This window comes from Passer montanus, unplaced genomic scaffold, assembly GCF_014805655.1.
Source record: "Passer montanus isolate IOZ18808 unplaced genomic scaffold, ASM1480565v1 scaffold10, whole genome shotgun sequence".
Lineage (NCBI taxonomy): Eukaryota > Metazoa > Chordata > Aves > Passeriformes > Passeridae > Passer > Passer montanus.
In genome coordinates, this window is record NW_024356505.1 from 25,150,059 (window position 1) to 25,174,299 (window position 24,241).

Here is a 24,241-nt window from a genome sequence, read left to right on the forward strand (position 1 = left end):
ACAATAATTCATTAAACAGAATCTGCAAAGCTGCGAAGAGATGATCCTCTCATGCCAAACATGCATCCAGAAGTGTACAGCTCGCAGCCCTGAGCCAAGCCAGCTTCACTCCCTGGGCTGGGGAGAGGAGGAAAGCCAAGTTTACTGCTTGACTCTTCCTTTCCCACCTCCCCTCAGATGTTTGATGCAGACAATGTGCAGGGCTCATGACTTTGAAGGGACTTTGCACTCTGCATGGGAACAGCCTTCCTACAGTTGTGCAGGGGGCGAGGATGCTTTTCATTTTGGTATGTAGAGCTGTAGCTGAGCAAGTGAAAAATCAGCCTGTCATGCTTTATGAAGTTCTACTGTGGTGTGGGAACTCCTTTTGTCCGTGGAACCCAGACAAGAAGAGAGATGTCTCTTCTGTGTTTTATTTGTGTACTCATATTCAGTAACTTGTGAAGTGCAAGGAGACTGCCATAAAGTTTCCATCTGGAAAAATTCTTCTAGCAAAAAAAAATAAAATTTCTGTGTCCTACTGTATAAAAAATGCCCCTGTGCCTATAACTGCATAAAGATTCATATGTTGTGGCTATGACACCACATACAAATTGATTCCAACAACATTTTCGTGTGGCTATTTCTAAAGAAATATGTGATCCCCATCACTTGTTACTTGTAGCATCCTTTACTCAAAAAAACCAATGTGATAAACATAATGTTAGTCTGAACAGAATGTCATGCAATTAAATGTAATGTGAAGTCAATCAGAATCTGGCTAGCAGCAGACATGAGGCTCATGTTCTGGATAACTGTGTAACATTTAACACCTCCAGATTTTATATAAATACTTATCTCTGTGCATTTCAAAAAGATCCAGCTCTCTCCATACATTCAATCTCAAATATATCTAATCTTATAATAGTTTTGGGGCTTAATGTTCAGATAAAAAAGGTTTTGAATTTTTCTATCATGCTCAAATGTATGAATATTAGGCAAGTCCCTTATCACTCAACATTATTTTAATCTACTTCATTTTAAATTTCCTAAATTTGCCACTAATACACAGCACTGAGCTACTTTTTAAAAATTAATCAATGATTTATTATGAAAATATGAATAAAAATTATTTGTTTTCCAAAGAGTTGTCAAGTGCAGACAGTAGAGGGTCCATATACAACAAATGGATAAAATGTTCAAAAGTGTATCTTTTCTAAAGTTTGGAGTTGTATTCTATGTTGGAAAATACAACAGGCCAAAAGAAACTCATCATAATCATCCATTTTATGCATGTCAAGGATAGGTGAAAGGTGTTTGCAGACTAAAGAAACTAACCTAATAATAAAAAATACTCTCTTGGAGACTGCCCAAAAATATCTGAATCAATTGACTAGATGTAGCTGAGGTATTGAAATAAGTTATTGATGAACAGAAATAATAGGTGTAACTTTAAAATACATTTGTCACTGTTTTACCAGTTTTGAAATCAGCTTCAATTACTGTATCTACCCTTTTTGAGCTCAGTGTTAATATAGAGCCCTCTAAGCTGTGTTTCTGTACTGAAATGTACATAAACGTTTTACAAAAGGTCTTTCTCTCATGCTGATTCCAGCCCCTCTTAATTACACTGATTATAGGCCCAAAAGGGGCTTCTTCACTGGAGGGTGATTGGTTCCTGGAACAGGCTCCCCAGGGAGGTGGGGAGCAAGAAGCATGTCTGAGTTCTAGGAGCATCTGGATGATGATCTTGGTCATGGTTTAGTGTTAAGTACTTCTGCAAGAAGCAAGGAGTTGAATTTGAAAATCACAATGGGTCCCCTTTAACTTGAGATGATCTATGGTGCTATGATTCTGCTAAAAGAATGGACTGCTGCTGTGATGGCATACAGGAGTCTCACTGGGAGAAATTCATTAAGAGCATCATTACCAATCGTCATCAACTCTGGAATTAGTGGTGCAAAGCACTACTAAGGTCCTGTTATATTGTTTTCGTTTTAATGGACTGTGTCATTAGCTTTAAACAAATGAGACATCACTGATGAAGCAATGCCTAAACTTGCATCTGTAGGTGCTTGTGTGCTCAGATATCATGACTCAGAAAGGGCTGCTATCACCACTGGTTGAACAGCATTAGTTATGTGCAGAAATAGAGTTATTCAGCTGGATATCTATGACTTTACATAAAGTTATGGAAAGTCATCCCTGTCTTTTTTTTTTCCTGTTTAGCATTTTGAAGTAAAGTTGCCATCGTTTTCAAAAGTTCCTCTACTGATCATTATGGTTTTCAAGAATACCCTTGCCAAGAAACACTTCAAGTTCTCTATGCTTTTTTAGGTCTAGGGACCTCCTTCTAAGAGATATCAGCAATTCTGTGAGTTCCCTGATTCACAAACTAATGTAATATTTGTGTGCATGCTTGTCTGCACTCTCTTATTCAGAATACAATAGCTAAAGCACCAAGATTCATTTTCTCATCATAAATATGCATAAGACATTAACATAAATCTGATCTAACAGGTTCACCATGGATAAAGAAATGTAATTAATTTTCTTCCCTGTCTATTTTACTGCTGTCTCTATTTTCCTTAGATTTTGCTTGTTCGTGTACTACAGTCTTAGAGCCTTTGTTATGCATTATATTTAGCTGCTTGATGCATCTCACAGTGTTTTTCTTAACCCCAGCTGGAGTACTAATAGTTTTTGCTAAGAAAATAGTAGAAAATAATTTGCATTTACAGTTTAGATGGTTAGTTAGACAGTCACAAAGAAAAATAGATTCAGACATATACAAAATTTATGCAAATATTTCCTTTTGATGCCATCGTATATATGCATCACCCCTTCACAGCAAGGAAAATTGGTGCATCTGCATTCTAACACTACTATTATAAAATGAAGCATGTTTGCTTCTGACTTGCCAGATAGGTAGTATGATAAGAGGTCTAAAGTAAAGCTTTGAAATACATTACTGTACTTGCGAGTCAGAGTATTCTTATTTACCTTCAAATAAGCTATACTAAATCTATGGTTATTGCATATTTGTTAGATTTTCCTCCCCTTTAGCACCATGGTCACAACTTTTTTTAAAGATAGATGGAAACAATTTAATATGGTAGAGTAGCCTTGCATCCAGTAATATATTCTAAAAACAAAGAACAGTTTTGTATGAAGTTAAATACAACTCTAACAAAATGGATGCTTTTACAGTTCAATCACACACAAAGTATTTTTTCTACTGAGATTTTACCTGCTACTGATGGTAGTTATTTGCCCAGTGCTCATCTAATTTCACTATTTTCCTATTATCCTAGGAAAGAATCTCTTTGCCAATTCTTGACACAATGGCATGGGATTCTAGTCTTCTTTTGGTTTTGTTTGGTTTGGTTTTTTTCCCCAAAATTTGTATTTGATAATCCATACGTACATGTATTTTACTATATAAAATTTATTCACATTTCAGACTGATGATGGGATTGTGAAAATATGGAGTGAATCAGGAACTCATGGTGGCATGTGGAACAAAGTCAAGTTACACTTGGGGAAGTTAAGGAATTTTGAAATTATCTTTGAAGGCATTCGTACCGGATACCTGGGAGGAGGAGCAGCAATAGATGACATAGAGTTCCACAACTGCAGCACAAGTAAGTTCACAAGGAAAATTTCTAGAGGGATGCTACATGAGATGTAGGAACTTCTTGTTCATTTTCAAATACATCATAATTTTACTGTTATCATCATAATTTCACTGCTCATAAAATCAGTTATGAATAAATTGTTTATGCTCTTCTAACTTTAATACTATCTTCTACACATACATTGGTGCAGTGTTCTCACACTAAATTATGGCAGATAAATCCAAGAAATTGCTAAGTTTTTTATTTATTTATTTGTTTTGTTTTGAGTAAGTTTTGACTTTCCTTCTTTAATCTATTGGTAAGTTATTGAGTCTGTGATGTTGTATATAACAATTTCATTGTTATATACAACAAATTGTGTCAGATTATACTATATGAAACCTGTGGTCTCTGGGTTTTATTATAAAGTCTCTTGCCATAAAAATAAGTGAAGACTACAAATGAACCTTTATCAATATTGTTTTTCCCAGTTCAGCTGAGGTATCAAGGTCAGCAGAATAAAACTTTTGACGCCTTCACAGAACACATTATTTAATTCATATCTCTGTGGACATAGGCTAAAATAAGAACAGTTTGTGCTTATTAAAAACAACAAAAGCAACAGCAGCAGCTACAACCACAACAACAACCAAAAAAATCCCCAAAAAAGGCACCCACCAAAAAGTCTCCAACAAACCACCAAACAAAGAGTAAAAAAGAAACCGCTAAAACCAAGATAAATACTGAGTAGGTAGATCATGATTTCTCTCAGGGAAGTATGTGGTCTTGTTGGAAACAGTGTGACACAACATAAGTGATTTTGTTAAACGAGGTGCTGATGCCACCTATCAACACTGTTCGAGTTTTGTGGTACTTCTTTGAGCAAGCTTTAATCTCCTGCCATAGACTGGATGCCCATCATCAATGGGAGTATGAAAAATGAACTTCTGAAGAACACCTCTTGATCTAGTTTCATCTAAAAAATGAAGGGTTTGCATTCAGAAATTGCTGTATAATTGAAAGAATGGAAATGTGATACAATCTGGAACCTTCTTCAGAATTGCGCTGTAAAAAAACTCCAAAGCAGATGTACTCTTAAAAGCTCTACAAAACACATGAGCATAACTGAGCCCCTTGACTTCTTTTGAAGTGTTTCATTGTCCTCATTGCTGTGCATGTCATTGTTCTCCAAAAAACAAAGGTAGATAGGTAAGGATGTCCTGGTAGGAGATGGTAAGTCAATATTTATCATACTGAATAACAAAGTAGATGCTGGTCTCTATTGCAATTTGTTGCCAGTTGTGTTCACATGTATTAATTCATACCAGTGGGATCTAGTTAAACCACATTTCTAGGATTCTGTTCAGTTTTGGAGCTACAACAAATTAGACACTTCATTTCACAGTCAGATTCATGAAGATATTCAGCAAATGAAAATAGATTTTATTTTCTTAAGGAAGAAGTAATATCTCTTTTAAGTCCATAAAGATGGTATCAACATATCTTAATATAGTGTAAAAATATTTCTTCTTACCCTTAAGTCCACATATTATATAAAAACCTGAAAAATGACATCATATAAGCATAACTGGAAATATTCCAGAGTTGTCATTTCAAGGAAGGAAATTGTTTCAATAAGGATTTGGAAAGCTGTCAGATGAAGGGTCCTCAATCTCTGAAAATGTTAAGGTTGCTGAAATTTACATTGGTTTTAGGCCATGACCCTACAAATCTGAATGTTAACAGTGTTTTATAACAAGTCTGCATTAAAATAGCTTTGCAGTGAAACAGTTCAGGAAGTAACTTGGTTTATTACTTTATAGCAGCTATTTGTTTTACAGCATTGCTTCAGGAAGAAGCTCTATTGGGAAAGCAGTCACACCAAGTGCTCCAACTGCTTTCCCATACAGCTTCAGCACAGTCATATTCCTGTGTATTTTGCAGAAAATTATGGTTTATGAAGACAGATGATTCAGAGGAGGCTTTTCTCACAGAAGTTTGATACGTACAATTGAAGCTTAATTTGCAATACAAATTTTTTTAAGATTGATTTAAGAAAGCTGGAGACCCAAGATGCTGATCCTTTATAGAGATGTAACTTGCATGGTCCTTGCTTTTGCATTCTTTTAGGGTACAGTCTTTATACACTCAGGAATCATTTCCTTACAGCATCTCTGGTTGTATATGCTAGGTACAGCAGGGTTATCATTAAAGTTTAGGAGTATGTATCCTGTGGGAATGCCTTTATGCTTATGCCTCTGCTTGCCAGCAGGATCAGAGGCCGATCGTTTGCTCACTTTTCAGCTGTATCTGTGTGCATCTGTGAACATGCATGCCTGTAAAATAAGCAAAACAAACAAAACCTAAAAAAAACAACCCACACCCCACCACATCTTACCCCATCTCTATCCCCTGATTTTCTTATCTGTATGAGGACACTTAGCCTCAAACCAATGTTAAAGGGAATAATTTAGTGCCTTTCACATCAGCTCTGCACTCTGCATATTGTTTGCCTTCTACTCCACAAGTTGATACCTGCTTGCTTAATTTTCTCAAGCATTTTGGTATGCTGACTTTCCTGTTGGCATGATGACATGAAGGAGCCTGGTCTGACCTTTCTCATTTTTGTTGTTATTGATTCTTTACCTGTGTAGAACAAACAAGCAAAATACATTTTGCCAGTTTCTCAAAAATAACATTTCCCACCTGACCCAAGCCTGGGGCATTCAGGATAGAGAAAGCATGTCATGTACAGATTGTGCTTTTTGCAGCACAGAGTTCACAGTTTTATTGTGTCTGTCATAACAAAGCTAAAAGTCAGCAAACACAATCTTACTGTGGCCAAACTCAAAAAGAAGAGCAGCATACAAAGCAGATGGCAAACAGGGGTTTCTGACCAACAAAATGACTTGATTTACAGCACTTACCCATGTTCTGTATTTGTAGCTATAGAATTGCTGGGCTAGACATATGACAAGGGTCCTCTAGGGCAGCTGAAGCTGCATTTGTATTTTCTACTTGGTCTTGTTTTGTTAAACTAAAATCTTACATATTATGGGTATTCTGGATGTGTTAATTACATAAACAGTGAAATATAACATGCACAGAAAAAAACTAGGAGATTGAAAATAATTAAATCTTGAAAACAGGTTTAAAATAAACAGAATGGAGTTGAAATGAGAATGCCTTAAATTGTGGAAAATTCTTATATTTAGCTGCTTCTCAGCAGATAGCATTTAGTGGTGAAAACTAAAGTAAAAGCAATTCTGGAGCTTTCAAATATTTTGGGATAGCCTCCTCCTCACAGACTGTCCTTTTGGAAGCTGCTGAATGGTATTCCTGGAACATGGTTTACAGTCAGCACAATAAAATTGCCTCTTTGCCAAAATTATGTACTCAAGTTGAGATAGTGAAAAGGGGAAGAGAGAGGCAGTCCATGTGATATTTTACATGTGAATATTAGATCTGTTTTCTGCAGTATGGTAATATTCAATGGTTATATCATTGTTTAATGTATCTAAATAGTTATTTTACTTTACATGTCTTTTCCTTCAGCTTGCTTCCATGCAGTATATTATAATCTGTATACATAATAAGAGTATATGCACTGAGGTGGATACTTTGCTCTTCACTTACATAGCTGTGATTTACACAGCTCAATCTATATGAGGATCTTCAACTGATTACAGAAAATCTTTTCACTATTTCCTTTTTAAAATTAATTTTTCAACAGCTTCTTTATAGCTCGATCTATATGAGGATTTTCAACTGAAAATCTTTTCACTATTTCCTTTTTAAAATTAATTTTTCAACAGCTTCTTTATCAGTAGAATACAACAAATCACTCTATTATGATCTGAGCTTCTGAGGCCCTTTCCTTCAGAGATCGTTTTCATCAGATCTTACTAATTTCTACGGAAGTGAAGGACAAGAAGAAACTGTGGGTTTATTGGAAATTTGAGCTCTAGGATATATTGTCAAAGACAGAATAAAACTATATAAATAAATCTATAGATATAGAATAAAAGATATAAAAGTTGGTTTTGAGAGGGTAAGCAATGTTCTGGTAACAAAACAGGTTAAATTACAAATCTTATACATTTTATTTTATAGGTCAAATTAAAAATATGAAAAACAGTGAAATTACATCACAGCTAGAAAAACATTGTCCTTAAATTAGCTAATATATTGATTTTTTTTTTACTTTCTTATTCAATAATTATTTATACAACTTTATTGAGACTATGTGACCTGAATGGAGTTTACTGTCATCATTTCTTGTGCTCTTTAATAACTGACTTTGACCATGCATGGAGTTATTTGCAGGCTGGAAACAAAATGTCTCCAGTTTTGCCTTAATAAAAAGGTATAAAGAAAAAAAAGGTATTAAAAAAAAAAAAGTACCCTCAATATCTATGAGGGTCATGCAGAATAATCCTTAATGATAACAGTTTTTTTACACTTATGACATTTAACTTCATGATAATGTGGTCTGCTATCATTAAGGAGCATTTCTAGCATTATTGATCTGCTTTCCCAGCTGATGGCTCACTGTCACATAATAGTGAATCAAGAGCACAATTTCTCAGGCATGCTATTACCAGAAGTCTGATTTTTGTGCATCTGTAGTTTAAAGAAAAGGAATTTTGTACTCTCAGATATACAACAGTGAGTATAAGCATGGGCATGCACATGGCTCAGCCACATCATACACACTGATTTTGGCAACCCAGGGCACCACTGAAAAACTAACAAGGGAAGATAAATGAAAATATGAGAATCATAACTCTGAATTAAAATTTGACAGAAATTTCTAGAACGTTTTGATATTTAGTTGTTTTATATAATTATTCATAGTCTGGGAATCCAGTGCCATAGAAATCCAGGAATAAGACAGAATCATTACAGGTCCAGTGGTCTTTGTCAGCTGACTGCTTGGAATCAGACTCCACAAACTTTTCTTCTAATGTTACAATTATGTTTAGTTTTTAAAATAAAAAATCCACAATCTATTAATAGGAAATTGCTTCACCAAATTGAGCTGAACAGAAACTTTAATTAAAATATAATAAAGTTTGTATTCCTGGCAGTAAATTTTTTCTTTCCCTTTCTCCTCATATATTTGTATTCCTCCTCACATATTTGTATTCCTTCTCACCTACTGTTTATGGCAAAGACCATAGGTGAAGGTACTGAAATCCTTTGAAGAACTTTACCTCCATGCTCTCATAAACAAGAAGCTTTGAAAGCCCCAGTAGAAAAATACTTTCTTATTAGAATTCCATCCTAGCTTTGCAGATCAGAGAGACAATAACTGAAACCTCCTAGTGTTTGTGTATGTAGGCAAGATTTTTTTGTTTTAAAAACAAGCCAGTGTTTCCTTTGAATCCTCAGCTGTGTATCATGCAAAGCTTTATGTTTAGTGGATAATTTAGTTTCTTCTTCTTAAATACTTGAGAGAAGTTCAAACCCTGATAATAGAAGTATTCAGTACAAATCTGGCCCTGAAGTGAGAGGGAAGGGAATTCAGACAGAGAAAGCTGCCAGACCCAAATTAGTCACTAAGGATATTCACTGATGTTCAGACAGAATGTATGCTCAGTTTTTTTAGTTTTCTTTTTTTTTCCCTTTTCAAATATTTTAATGATTCATTATGTCTTTCTCTTGTTTTTATAAATAGGTCAGTGTCAGGGTATTCTGGCATGGGGCACTGGAATGGCACAACCTGCCTAAAACTTCTCAGTAAATGTGCTGAAATCAATGATAAAGTTTTTGTTAGTCTAATATTTGGATTTCGCCTTTACAAGGAAATTATTCTCTGATTTCATTGTGAGTTATAAATTTAAAATTTTCTGCTATATATTGAGTCTTCTTCATTGCAGACAAAGAAAGCTCATTTTGAGAAGTCTAGAAATTTTGGCATCTTTAACTTAATTTGGCATAGTGTAACATACATTAACATGAATGTACTTTATCACTTGAGGGAAAATTTTACTGAACCCAGACCTCATTACACTCAGCAGAGGGCACAGATATGCACAATTGGGTTCTAGACAAGGAAAAAATCTTGCTTTTGGCAATGTGAAGATCAGCCACAGATGCCTTTCAGAGGAAATCCTTTCTGCATGCCCCTGTAGGAAGGACTCGGTGAGGAAGGCAGCACTAAGGACAAATGTGGAGGCAATTCCCCCAACCCAGCTTGCAAGGGCTGCCACTTACACCGGGGGGAAGACATGAATTCCTGCACAAGTCCTGTTATGCAGAAATGCTTAAACTGCATTGAATATTTAGACATTCTATAAATGTTTGGAAAATAAAAATTAGTTTTTGCAAAATTAATTTTTACAGTCTGGATTTGGGGAAAGATTTACATTTGACAACCTTCTTAAAAAAAAAAAAAAGGAATAAAGGGAAATATGGCACCAGCTTGAAAACCACAGAATTGTCTTGGGTTTACTGCATTGTTCAGAAGCCATTGACATTACTGTAAACTAGGATTTCTGTTAACACTTATGTAAAAAATTCATGAGCTTAAAAGTTTGTTCACCAACTTTTTGCAGCTCTCAGAGATGCATCAGGAATGCCACAGATTAAACAAGAAATAACTTTTATCTCATTTTTCATGAAGGGACCTCAGTGGCATTTTAGATTTCTGTTTATCTCATGGGAAACTTTTGAAGAAGAGTTGCTGACTCCAGAGATAATTTGGTTTGCTAGCACATGGCTGTAAACTAGGATTTTCAGCATAAAATTAAAATCTCATCATTTTGACATTTATTTCACATATTTCTTACTCTTCACATCCAGTGGTAGATTTTTTGACTCTACCTAATTCAAATGGGATAAAGTATAAGGATTTTTTGGCTACTAAAATATATAGGGTTGAGGCGAATGGACTTTCTATCTTTTTTTTTTTTTTAACATATAACTTTTCTCTGTAAGGGTGGTACTAGAAGAATGACCCCTGAAATGTCACCTTGTTGCAGATAATTGCAGCTTGCACTATGTGCTCTACTCCATTGGTCTGTCAGAACAGCCCCTCTGGACCACATTAGGAAAAGTCCACATTAAAAAAAATAAAATATTCATATCAAATGCTTCTAAGATATCTGTGATAACTGGAGAGTGCTGTGATTGAGTAGCTTTGATCAATTGCTTCTGCATCACAGTGGAAGCAATAGTTTGACAGTCGCTTTCAGTGCAGATGTGATTGAAAAGCTCTAAAAATAATCTATTCATCTGAATTTTCTGAGTTGCAATGTAACTCTACATTGGAATTAGGATAGAGGACAGACAGGGAGGGAGAAAAGGATCAAGAATTAGAGATCTCATGTCAAATTGGTTCAGGAGATACTTTTATCTGGTTGAACACATTCATAATTACTGGGAAATAGGATTTTCTGCAACAGCATCTCATGATTTTTGCCTTATTTCAACTTCTCCCTTTCTTTTACCACTTGCAGATTCTAAAGAGATAAGGCCAGACCCTCATTGCTCAGTCCTCGGTGCTTCTGCTTCATGTGTCCTTTGGTTTTAAGCAAAGTATGGTAGATCCCTATATAAGAGTACCAGGAGTATGAGATCCTTATCCTGCTGATACACTGTATGCCAAAGCTGGTCTTTCAGTCTTTATCAAGTATAAAAGCTTCTGTCCTTGTCTCCTGTGGATTTATATACTCCATGATATCAGCACTAGAAGTTAAAGAGAATTTTCTTATCTTTTGTATTGCTTGAGCCAGAGGCAGTTCTGCATTTCCAGAACTGTGAATAAATTTTTCATTCTTGCAGGATAGCGGGGGGCCTTAGGCACAGAACTGCCTGCTTTGAACAGCTTTGGGAAGTCCTTTGACAAAATTTTGTGTCTACAGGTCAGAGTATCTCCTAAGAGTCGACAAAATTTGTTAGATCTACTGTTTATATTGGAGTCAAAACATATCTTTGCATTAAATCTGGCCTTTTGAGTGATCTATTCCCTGAGGAGGATTCTCTATGGTTTTAAAATTATAAAATAACCTTATATGAAATTACATGTAGCTTGCTTGAGCAGAAACATTTCATCTAGTTTTTCTTGCAATAGATTTACAAGATCATCCATGGAGAAAAGCATTATTGATGAGCTTGCTAATACAATTCTAATATTCTATAAAAATGTCATGCATAAAGAGGACTGAGCAATTGAGGTAAGCAAATGAAAAAACTTGATGAAAATTGTGTTTCATAATTTCTGAATCTCAGAATTGAGTAATGAAACCTTCTGGGACTGTGTATTTCATAAAATACACTTTAAACAAAGGGTGGAACTTGCAAATTAAATTTCCTTTAATTGAATAACATTTTCAACAAGATGCTTGATTATTACTATATCTCAAGTGTTGTGAAAGAGGGGAGAGCAGTGCTTGAAGTGCTCCCACTAAACAATAAAATTTAAACAACCAAAATAGAAAGAGGTGAGTTTTCAACTTAAATTTGAAAACATTTCTACTCCGGAAGGACCATAATTTCTAAAAAGACAAATAGTGGGAGAAAAGGCTAATTTCGATTTAATATCCATTGTATGTTTTGTTTCATTTCATACTGCTGACATGGTGCTGTTGTGCTGTTGAGTGAGCTCACGTGCTTCTCTTGGAGAGCAGAAATGAGTCTCTTGCTAAACAGCAGCTGTGCACTTGAGCTTGAGGTACACCCTGCTTTCCAAAAAGCTCAAAGTCTGATCCACTGCTGCCTCTGGGAACCATAATAATTTGGAATTCACCCTATGCCTTTCGAAAGCACAAATCATTGGCCAAACACAACCTCCTACAACCTATGTTTTTAGTGTTGTAATACTAGAGCGTCTCTTCTTGTGTGATCAATCACTTCTTTCATGTTAAGTCTTTTAAACTCTGTGTCACTAAATCTGTTACATTTAGTGCTATCTATTACACTTAAATATTTTTGGTCTTATCAATTTTGTTTCAAACAATAAAGATCTACAGCCTATAGGACTGATATTCCTTCTGTCTGGTTTTTTTTGTGATTTTAGATGTAATAGATATCACAGGAATATTTACATCTTACAAAACATTGGTACAAGTAAGCTCTCATAGTCAAAGAATCAGAGAAATAGTCACTGACCTGTTGCTGTCCTCTAGTTGCAAACTTAAAGGAAAGAATGGTTTTGTGAGTTCTTTCCAAGTCAGGCCTTTCCAGGTAATTGGAAAAAAAAATCTCAGTTAATAATGTTTTATTTATCAGCTATCCCCAAATGAATTTTGTCATGTCTATAAATTCTGTATCCATTATAAGGGTTAGTCTTCCATAGGTAACATATACTGGAAATGGGTATAAAATAAAGATAGCTGCCAGCTTGTGCTGTATCCACAACAGTCGCAATTTATTTGTGGTATGCATGATGTGCAGTTGTGTGCTTTCTACGTGTATGCAAACACACACAGGTGTCGTTATTAGGGAATGGTATTGGTATGGAATGGTATTTGATGGTATTCTGAGAATTGCATTGTCCAGAACAAAATATGTAGAAAGGAAAGCAAGTGTATATAAATGCAAGTTCTGTGGCAACAATCATTAATATGCTTATTTTGTTGGGTTTACTGATCCAGAAGCCAAGCTAGCTCTATTGGCCTCTTAAAAACTACTTAGAAGATTATGTGGCTCTTTGCTGTATCAATACAAAATTGTACTTAACTGAAAAGTGATATCCTGTATATGCTTTTTCCTTTTCAAGTACTGCCATTTCATTTGGTGAAGGGATTTGCATAACATGCAGTCATTAGGTAAATCTAAAATATGTCTTGTGTTAGTTTCTTTTGGTGTTCTAGCTTTTTGTAAAGGCTGCAATTCTGAGGGGAAAGCCAAATAAATGTGCATAATAAAACATTCTAATTTTTTCATACCACAACAATAGATTGGTTTTGTTGTTGTTCGGTTTCGTTGGCTTTTTTTTTTTTAATTAATAAAAATCTAATCACCAAGTATTTAATGTAAGATAAAAAAGTGATTTATAAGGGTCTATGTGCTGCTCCCAGATAACTTTGACCTATGACAAAATAACTGGTTTAATTACTCCATTGATTCTTGTTAATCTAGTTATTTCTATGCTGCTGTAAATGTTGGTTGTTACCATAAGGTATTCAATTCTTATCTGTGCTTGCGTTTTATGTTCTATTATTTTATTTTGGGGTGATTTTTTTGCTGCCTATAATGTGGTTGTTTTGGTTTTTTTTTTTTCTGGGAAGGGAATGGATTGTGGCCTTTTGACCTGCAACATATTTTATATAATATTCAGATCCCACAGATTTTTGGACAGAATAACTGCGGGAGAAGAAAGATCAAAACCTGATACAAAACAAAAATAGCTAGTCCAAGAAATGTCCAAGAGTGATGAAAATTAGTAAATTTAGTTGGACCTTCTGTTCTCATTAAAAAACCAAAACCAAACGGTTCCCACTCCCTACCACCTGTTTTTGTAGCTCTGATCCATTCCTCTGTCACTCATGCTATGCCTGCAGACCAACACTCCATACCTGTAAGGACATTTTTCATTATGTAAAATTATGTCTAGAGGTGAAAAAACTTTTAATTGTTCAGTATAAGGGTTAAACCAAAGATTTGCAAGAAGGTCAGGTCAAAAAACAGCATATACAGCTTTTTAATTAAGTCCAGGATACTCTGGTCAACAGTTTTCTTAAATTGCAATGAAATGTTTTCTTTTTATTTTGGACGTCGTAATTCTCTGCAAATTTTTCATAGCATATTTAGAAATTAGGTTAGTACATACCAAAAACATTTCAACTCCCTGTAATGCCACTCATTCCCATTCTGTGAAAAATCCACATTTGTGTATATTTTACTCTTTTTCACCTTTGGCATTTCCATACACAGCATCAGCTCATTCTTTTGCTTGCTGTAGTTCACTCATCCTTTTTAATGTTGTAGTTGCTCAAAGATAATTTCAGAGTAACAGAGCAAGCAAAGTACAATCCATAACTTTCTTGTCATAACCTTTCTCTTAATTTGTTTTGCATGTATTCAGAACTAGATAGGGTTTCTTTCCTTACAGGTTTATTGAGAAAGAGGAAAGAAACAGAATTTACCATATTTTTAATGTTTTTTTCTGCTTAGAAATAGTGTTTCTGTATGTTTGGATTTTCAGGGAATGTTATGAGCTAGATTATTAGGAAAAAATATAATATTACATACTGTATATAATCAACCATCATCCAACATATGTTATCATCCTACTTACTGGTCATCAAAGTACAGATGAGAAATATGATCAGATGAAAAGCCATCTATTTTTAAATGCAGTCCCAACACAACCAGCATGCACGAAGAAATGATGATGAAAATTTTTTCTGAAATATCAGCTGAAAAATAAAGCTGTTCATTAGGAGACATTGTTTTGCTTTATACTAAATCTTTCCGGAGTGATGTTAGATTGCTGTTCTCCAAATTCAGTACTGATAGGCACAAACTCAGATTTTGGCAACCTTGTAATTTTGAGGGGAAAAATTAAAAATGGGCAAGATAGATAATATTTTAAATGTCCTATCTTTTTCTTTGTTTAAAGTAGGTTTCTAACATATTTTCCCATATGTTCTTCAGTGTATTTTTATCTGGTAAAATTGATTTTTTTCTGTATTATATTTGAAGAATATCTTGAAAAAATGAAATTTCTAAGCTACAACTTCTGTGTGAACTTGTGTTTGGCTTTGGCTTTTCTGACACTGAAGTTGCATTTTATGGTCAAGTTGCACCGTATTTCTTGTTTTGTTTTAATTCTTAGCTGGTATAGGAGTTTTGACCAGAATGAGTGTACTATGGAAAATTGATTTTTTTATGCCATAATTCCAAATACAGTTTAGAATATTTGGTTGCACTGTGCAATGCTAATGCCAGTATCTTGATTTAAAGAGGGATTTTATTTCTCTCTGGCAATGATTGTAGCAGAAAAACATCATTATCATAAATGTAACATGATACCCCTAAAAATTACATATAAAAAAGTTCTTACCCCAAAAGGCTAAAATTCATAGATATGTAAATTTGTGTTTATGACATTCACACTTGTTGAGATAAAAAATTTCATTATGTCTCTGTTGGCATCACATGTTTTATTTTAGGATAACATTTTAAAATGCTGGTTTATGGTATGTTTAAAGTACTATAAAGTTGCTCGTTTTTATAAAAATAACAACTGTAATTAAGTGCTAAATAAAAATTATAGAGTAACATAACATAACAACATAACATAATGTAACATAACATAACATTGTGTTGTTATGTTATTAATGTTGCTCTGTCTAGGTAATACTGTGTAATATGATCACAAAGTGACAAAGCCATGGATTTTCAAAAGTCACTCCCCTGTATGGTGAAAATGTAACCCTTTCATATGCAGTGAAAATCACTGTATGCTAATGGATCTGCAATTACCTAATTTCTGTCATTTTTTAAGCCACTGAATGACTTTAGGAAGTAGTATAATTTTCCAGTGCATCATTTCCAGTGCAGAGAAGGGAGTGGAGATAAGGGTTTTAAACTCTTCTCAAAAGTGTCTACTGACAAAAGGCAATGGGCATAAATTCAAAAACCAGGAAATTTCATGTGACCACAAGAAACGACTTTACTGTGAGGATCACCCAACACAACTGGTCCAAAGAGGTTGTTGAGTCTCCATCTATTTATATTATTCAAAACCCAACTCCACGTGCTCCCTCACAACCTTCTGTACTAGAGGTGGCTCTAGCAGTGGGTTGGACTAGAGAGGTCTTCAGAGGTCTCTGCCAACCTCAACCATTGTGTGTCTTTCCAGAATTTAGGATGAGCCATACTAATGAATTCCTGGTGGTACCTTTAATCAGGTTTTAGCACATCATTTTGGAGAGGTGTGAAAACTGCCTTAACCATCACAAATGCCTCAGTCAATTTTTTTCCAGGAGTCTGCTCCTCCTAATGGCTCTCTGACATGTGGATTGTCTGTAAAAAGCAGCAATAGATTTTCACCTATTTAAGGCATTCATGACAATTTGTTTGTGGTGACTAATCAGATCAAACTGATAGTGAAAAATTAAAAGACAAAATAAAAAGACAGATATCAATTTGGAGAGATATTTTTGGTGTGTCAATGCACATGGGCTTCTGTATTTCAAAGCTGAAAATTTAAGTATTGAGGTTCTGCAAGTAACCAACATTAGATGTGATTTTTTTTCTTTTTGTACTATCCATTTAAAATGCATGGATTACATTTTATTGATGTATTGTTACTCTGTTTAATATTACTTTGAGTATATGTTGAAACTAAACCAAAAGTTTAGTTCTCTTTTCCTATTCTGCTTCAATGAGAATGCAGTTCCTCAGTCCGTAAAATTCAGTAAGTGCCACTATTTGAGGAGATTAATACCCTGACAACAATAACACGTCCTCTGGAAATATGGGCCTGCAGAAAGGCAAATATCATGGTGTTCTGATCAGACTGTGTTTAACAATATGTCACATTTTAGTCACGTTTGAAGGAAAAAATGAAACACATTACAATGAATAGAGTCAAAATAAATTCTCCTAAATGTCTTATTGCAGAACTTGAAGCTACAAACTGAAAGGCAATCTAAGGTTATCAGAGTGTTTTTGAAGGGTTGCATTCAGGGTTATCAGAACTGTTTCAATTACTGTTGGCTGAAATTATGCATACAGTGCACTGAACTAAAAAATAACTTAGGCAAGTTCCTTTTTAGTCTTACAGTCCATGGATGGCTGAATCTCAGTACTCTGGATTTGAACCTAATGTTTTATGTGCAAGTTACTAAGTTACTCTCATTTTGTGAGATGATTTTCACTCACCTTCAGAGATGAACATAAATTGTTGTAAAAAGATTTGCATATTAAATAACCTAAGAGAAATTTCTCAGTGGTTCACACAATCAGAGCAGCAGTTTATCTAAATTCTACCAAAAAAAAAGGGTAAATGTCTTATAAATGCTCTGAAAGTTTATTTATTATGCAAATGTGTATAACAGCGATTTTTCTCAGTTTAAAATGTTATTTTCAAAAAATATAATTATGAGCAGAATAATGCCTTCTGCCTGTCTACTTTTCAACAGCTCACAGAACCCTTTTTTTATAGAATGTACACAACAAATATACCAGGGAAACAGTTATGTTGATGCTGAATTGAATTTTCTTCCAGCCAAAACATCCTACTTTTGAAGCTTTGGGCAAGGCAAATATAGTAGTCTAGAAACACATAATGCAACATTAAAAGAGTGAGACCAAATAATATCTGTTGGAAGCAGTAAAACCCTAAAGCCATGATGTATAATAGTTAACAAATTTAAAAGAACATCCTTTGATCTAATTGCAATATTGATTTAAATGTCTTGTTGGTTTCAGTTGGAGAGAATCCCAGGGAATGCCCTGCTCTCACTGATTTTATGTGTGGGAATAAGAATTGCATAGAGTCTCAGTTCATCTGTGACTATAAACCAGACTGTGAAGACCTATCAGATGAAGCTGACTGCAGTAAGTATCTCAGTGTTTTAATCTAATCTTCAGTTAAAATTATAGCTTTAAATTCTGTAGCATAGTTAAGGTGAGTCCATAAAGATGATTCACTCAGAAGACGATCACAAGCAGGTTGCCTTCCCCCCAGCTCAAAATGTCTGAGGATATTTTCTCATCCTCAGAGATATTTGCTGCAAAAGTATTCAAGTGTGGTTTAGTTGCAAAAGTGTGACTAAAACCAAAGGTTAAATACTCAAAAAAACCCCTGACACCAAGGCCAAAACCAGCTTAGGGATTAAAAACATACTTGAGGAATTAAATCAATTAGTTACAATAAAAATTAACTCTGAGAAAAAAAGTAAGCTTGCTTAATAATGTAAAAAGGTGTTGAAAGGAAATATCAATGTTGAATGGAAAAGCTAAGCAAGCAAAACTTATAACATTTAGGCCATATGATTCTGCCATAAAAAGGTGAATACTTAAAAATAAGCTTGTCTTTCTTTTCAAATGAATTTTGCCTTTGTGATCTGAGTAGTGTGAGTACAGTTTCATTGTTTGATCTTGCTTCTACCTCAGAGCTAGGAAATATTTTACTGTCATTTCTCTATTACAGAACAGTTGGAAAGAATTGAGTCTGTTTATCTTTGCCTAAGTCCTAATGAATACTGAGACACAATTTGTCTGAAGGCATTCTTTGCTGAGGCTGATTGAGATGGAAGCACACAGCTCCATTTGAAAATCTGGATCAAGTTAATGGGCTTTCCAATTCAGGCCTGAAACTTAGAAGCAGTAAAACATTGTGCCTTTGTTCTGCTCCATATCTTTGTTTATTTACAGCTATGGTCTGGACTGAATATTTGGAGTAGGAAGATTAAGTAGTCCATATATGCAGCTCAGTAATCAGTCTAATTGTTAATCTTTGAGCTGGAGGGTCAATTCTGCCACAGTTTAGGTATGCTCAAAAGTAAACTTGATAGATAAATTAATCCACACATCAATTCAATGTTCATCCTTTGTGGACGTAAAAGTACTTCACTGAAATAAGCCAATATTTTGTGATCCTTTGAAAATCAAGGGCCTTTTTTCTTGCATGGGGTTGCTACATGCTCAACTGAACAGGATTACAAAAGTAATGACCCTTTATTGGATGATGCACATTATAATTTTTTTACCAGGCTACAGACTTACATACTTACTAAAAAAGGTGCTAAGATGTCACAATAGGAGTTTCTTGGAGTTTCTCCCTTTCATAAGAGTAAATGCAGTTCTGAAGAATAAAAGATGAAGACAATTTTGTGTTGCAGTGAACTTTGTGAATCATATTCATGGAAATGAATTTACATTGAATAATAACTTTAAAATATTGGGTTTTTAAAAGTAGACTACAAAATAGATTTTAAACAACTAATCTGCATTTCCTGTATAAAGTTTTAGTACTTTTTCAGGAGTTAGGCAAAGTAAGTGCAGCAAAATACACTGTAAACTCACCCTTGTAAGATTTTCCACACCTAACAGACAGACACTAAATTTGAATTACTGTCCAAACTGAACTGTTAAGATATTCAGAAAACTATGGAGACACTTGATTTATTCCCTAAATATTATTAGAGAATATAATAGCTTCCTCGAGGGTGGGTGTTGTTCTGTGTTTTCTGGAAGAACTCTTTTCTTAGTCAGATAATACATTGGAACATTTCAGGCCATAAATTATCTTGAATCACAGTAAAGCAACTCAGTCTTTGCTATACTGAAGAAAAGCTTTTCCAAGGGGGGAATAAAATGCTGATATTCACTTAAAAAAAATCGACTGAAATATCTTCTTATTGTTGATGGAAAGGCTGTACATACATCAAAATATTTTCATCAGTCTTTAGTCTTGCTGTCTCTACCGAAGTGTAATGCAGAGATACAGTAATCTGGCATTCAGAATACTCAGATAAGCCTCAGGTATAATATTTCCCTGTCTGCTCTATTTTATTCCCAACAAATGATGCCTTATATTTAGATAAACACAGTTTTTCCCTGAGCATATATCTTATAGATGGGAATAAACAAAATTAAAGGACACATAATGCCTTCCAGATATGGAAACCTGATTTTTACATGAAAAGACAACAGGACCTCCTTAATCAGAAAAGAAAGTATAACAGGCACAGAGAAATCTGTTCATAGCCTAACCTGTCCCATCACAAGTGGTTATGGCCACATTTGTCTGCAGTTTTCTCCTTTGCACTGAGCTCAAGGTCTGAGCTTATTTCACATTCCACTATAGTTTTATACAAGTGTAATTCCAAATAAGTAAATGGACCATAATCTACTCAGCAGCAATTCCTGTATGCAGGATTTACAACAGAACCTGTATGAAATGAACTGCATCCACGTAGGCTGGTGGACTTTTTTTTATAATAAACTCATGGTAATTACTTACTCTATGTTTCATTCAGTCCAGTCAGGCAATCTTGCAAAATTTTGATTCTCTTTCAGTATGCTGCTGGAAGTACCGAGGTGAAAAAACCACACATGAAAGCAGTTTCAATTTTCATGAATTGCAGCCAACTATACAGACAGATTTGATTAATAGCAAACCTCAATGTTGATGAACCAACTAGAGGAGTGCTTGAATTATTGAAATAAAAGCAATTTTTCCAATAAATGGAGCAATTTTCTTCTACTGGCTTCTAAATAGGGTATGCTTACCCATAAAAAAAACAGCCAGCAGGTGCAGATGGGTCACCTGACTTTGTCAACCCAGTAAGTACTGTTCATAAATATTTATTAATAATTGCCTTCTGAATGCACTAATATATTAGGGTAAAAAACCTAGAGTTGGGTATTCTATTATGACTAGTGTAAATCCTAAATGGATTTGGACTTTGATCTTGTTAGAGATGCACAAGAAAATGTACTTTCTTTTTTTTAAAATAATGGGTTTCCTTTATTCTTCCTGTGTGTGAGGTTATTGTTGGAGTTAGGCCTCTATTAGGTTTACATGATGCTTGTAATACACTGCCAATACACATCTGTGCTTAGAAGAGACCTAAGTCATTGTAGTTACATTCAGTAATGTAAGTCCTTACATTACTGAATGTAACTACATACAGGACAGTGTAAATTCTCCCCCTAGCATACAGGATTTTGATCCAGTGAATAACCTATATTGAATCAAAACTATACATTTTTTAAAATATTTGTCTTATACATTTAACTAAGGTGACACTTTTTTTTACAGAGAACAAAAGTCCACAGGGTTACAGGGTTAGTGGATGTGTGCAGACCTTGGATATAAGCAGTTTTATGATAATGATATTTTCATAAAGAATGGCCTCAGATTTTCTTTTAGCATCAAAGTAGAAAACAGGAAAAAAACCAAAACAGATTAATAGGAGGCAATTAAATCTATCATTTTCATCTATACCTTTATACACAGACAATGATACATAAATAGTTGTATTTTAAAATTGCAGAATATTTCTAGATAAAGGAACATAGTCTAAATCCTCAAACCCATTCTGAACAGTCACAGTCAGACCTGTGTCTAAAATTCATGGCTGATTGTGATGCTTAACAGTTTGTGACATTTTTCTGAGGTCTCTTCACAGGTGTTGTTCACAGTCACACTCAGCAATTGTGCAGCTGCCTCTGCTTCATAACTAAGGAAAAGATGTTATTGAGCCACCAGAAGAGATTGTGGTGCTATCTGATTCATCTGCCCCACACCATTTATATAATTTTGTTGATTAATTGTTTTTCCAAAGTAACCTGAAGCAGCAGAGTTAGAAGTGAGCAGTATAGCTCAGACCTCTTGAATTTAGTTGATGAGTGTCCTAATCACTAGAACATATCTCTCATCATAAAGCTGCCATCAGACATAATATTCACAAAGCCAACACAGGCTTATGAGAAATGCATTGACTGCAATGCAGTCAAGTTTGCTATCTAATTGTCTGGAAATCATTCTTTCCATTTACCTTGGATAAGAACTAAATTTGGTGGTTTGTCATGGGCATTCATCTGTCATAAAGTTTATACCTGCTCTTAAAGTGAAGAATGAGTTTTTCCTTTCCTCATTAGCTACCATATATTATTTATGTCTATGTATGGAATTCAGGGAATCACGGTGTTAGCCATACAGAGTCTTTTTCATTTCCATTTTTAGTGTGCAAATTATAGCACCTTTATATAGAGCTGGGATGATAATTGACTTTTTGCTGTATTTTCAGGTTACTACACAAGTATTCCTGGAAGCTGTAACTTTGAAACACAAGATCAAGAATGGACAACTGTATGTGGATTAACACAAGACACTAATGATGATTTTGACTGGAATATTAGCAACAGTGCCGTCACAGGGAAAACACATCCTCATACTGACCACACACCAGGTATTGCCATGTGTACTACATCACTTCTGGGAAAATAAAATATTAATTGAATTTTAAAAAACCTACAAAAATGTAGATCGGTGCCAAGGTAACAGCACATCTCAGTGTGATCAGCTGACACAGGAGAATGCTTCAAAGCAGTGCCAGAAAAGGTTCAGACTGGACATAAGAAAGCATTTCTTTACCACTGGGGAGGACAAACACTGGAACAGGCATCCTAGAGGTGTTCAGTGCCCCCAGCCTTTCAGTGTTTAGGAGGCTTTTGGGCAATGCCCTTAACAACATGCTTTATATTGGTCAGCCCTGAACTGATAAGCCAGTTGGACTAGATAACCATTTTAGGTCTCTTCCAACTGAAATAATACTATTCCTTTGTATTCAACTCTAATAACAAATTTCAGCTACATAATGTCATCTTCTGACATTAAAAGATGCATTCTCTGATGAAATCATAACTGGCTATAGTAGTACCCTTCTCCTTGTCAATATTTTAAATAATCTATTTTTCCTGAAGTGTGCTCCCATCCCAACGAATTTTATAAAAACATGCAACCATATTCAGGATGAGGAGCAATGTGTGGGGCTGTGTGTGAAATGCCTGAGGCACCTGCCTTGATTTAACTTACCTCCCTGACACTGGCTTGCCAGAAATGTTATTATAGAAGTTCTTCTGTCAGATATTTCTGACAAACTGCTACCACGATGCCTGTTGATTTTCAGGAGAATGAAATGTATTGATAGGCAATTACAGTAATTGTAATTGTAATCTGTGTTATGTAGTAAGCATAATTATATATTGTATTACATAAATATTAAATAATATATTCTTTATATTATACCATATATATGGGTGGGATATTAATTTCCATCACAAATGTACCAATCTCTATTTGAGAAGTAGTTCACTTTCTTTCCAGAAGACTTAATGGATAGAATCTCTATCTTAATTTCCATTTAATCAGTAAAATATAGTTATTATTAAAACTAGAAGAAATTTATGCTGTTTTTCTCCTGGGTTTGCAAGCAGCATCATCTACATTTCTCTTGTATTTTATGTTTTCAAAATCAAAAGAGACACCTTATCATGGGTGGCTGCAGCCAGTTCTGTCCAGCTCATTTATCCTCCCTTTTCCCTTATTCTGCACCTGCTGCAGGAACTGCTCACCTGATCATGAGGGAGCTTCTTATCTACCACAAATCACAGTTTTTGCAGACATTCCTACTACTTTATGTTGCAGGCTGTAAATCTGGAAGTGCATTCCTCTTGGAAAGGGACAGAACAGACAAGGTAGAGGTAGAAACTACTGCAGCTGTTCCAGGCAAGCTGTTTCTTGCAAATAAGTAGTTTGACTTGCTTCCTTGCTGTTACTTTGATGCAATGCGATAACAAAACAACCACTAGCCCCTGGCTTTTTAAGGAGATTTTGTGTGTTTTTCTATTTCAGTTTCTCTCATTTAATTAGTTCTTTGCTTCTGTGAAATTACCCAGCAATTGTAAGAAAAAACAAAGTTAATAAAAAGTGAAGCAAAAGGAAAACAAAATTAGAACAAAGTGTTTACAAAATTGTCCAGATTTGTAATTTACTTTTCAATTACCCAGGCAAGATATATTCACATTAGCTACAGAGGAACTGCTTGTCAGAATTGCCAACAGCCTGTAATACTTAGAAATATCTATTGGTCCTTCCTGTTTATGTTGGATATTAGGAAAAGGTTCTTCATCCAGAGTGTGGTTGGGCACTGGAACAGATTCCCAGGGGAGTG

The 24,241-nt window shown here is 34.8% G+C and overlaps 1 protein-coding gene across 1 annotated transcript in view; it reads left to right on the forward strand.

The window, feature by feature from the left end:
* Window positions 1-24,241, forward strand: part of MALRD1 (MAM and LDL receptor class A domain containing 1) — a 236,134-nt gene that overhangs the window by 138,508 nt on the left and 73,385 nt on the right. Inside the window, exons 28-30 of the mRNA XM_039703707.1 lie at window positions 3,443-3,623; window positions 17,985-18,113; window positions 22,316-22,477. Coding sequence (XP_039559641.1) covers window positions 3,443-3,623; window positions 17,985-18,113; window positions 22,316-22,477 — 472 coding nt within the window. The remainder of the gene's footprint in view (window positions 1-3,442; window positions 3,624-17,984; window positions 18,114-22,315; window positions 22,478-24,241) is intronic.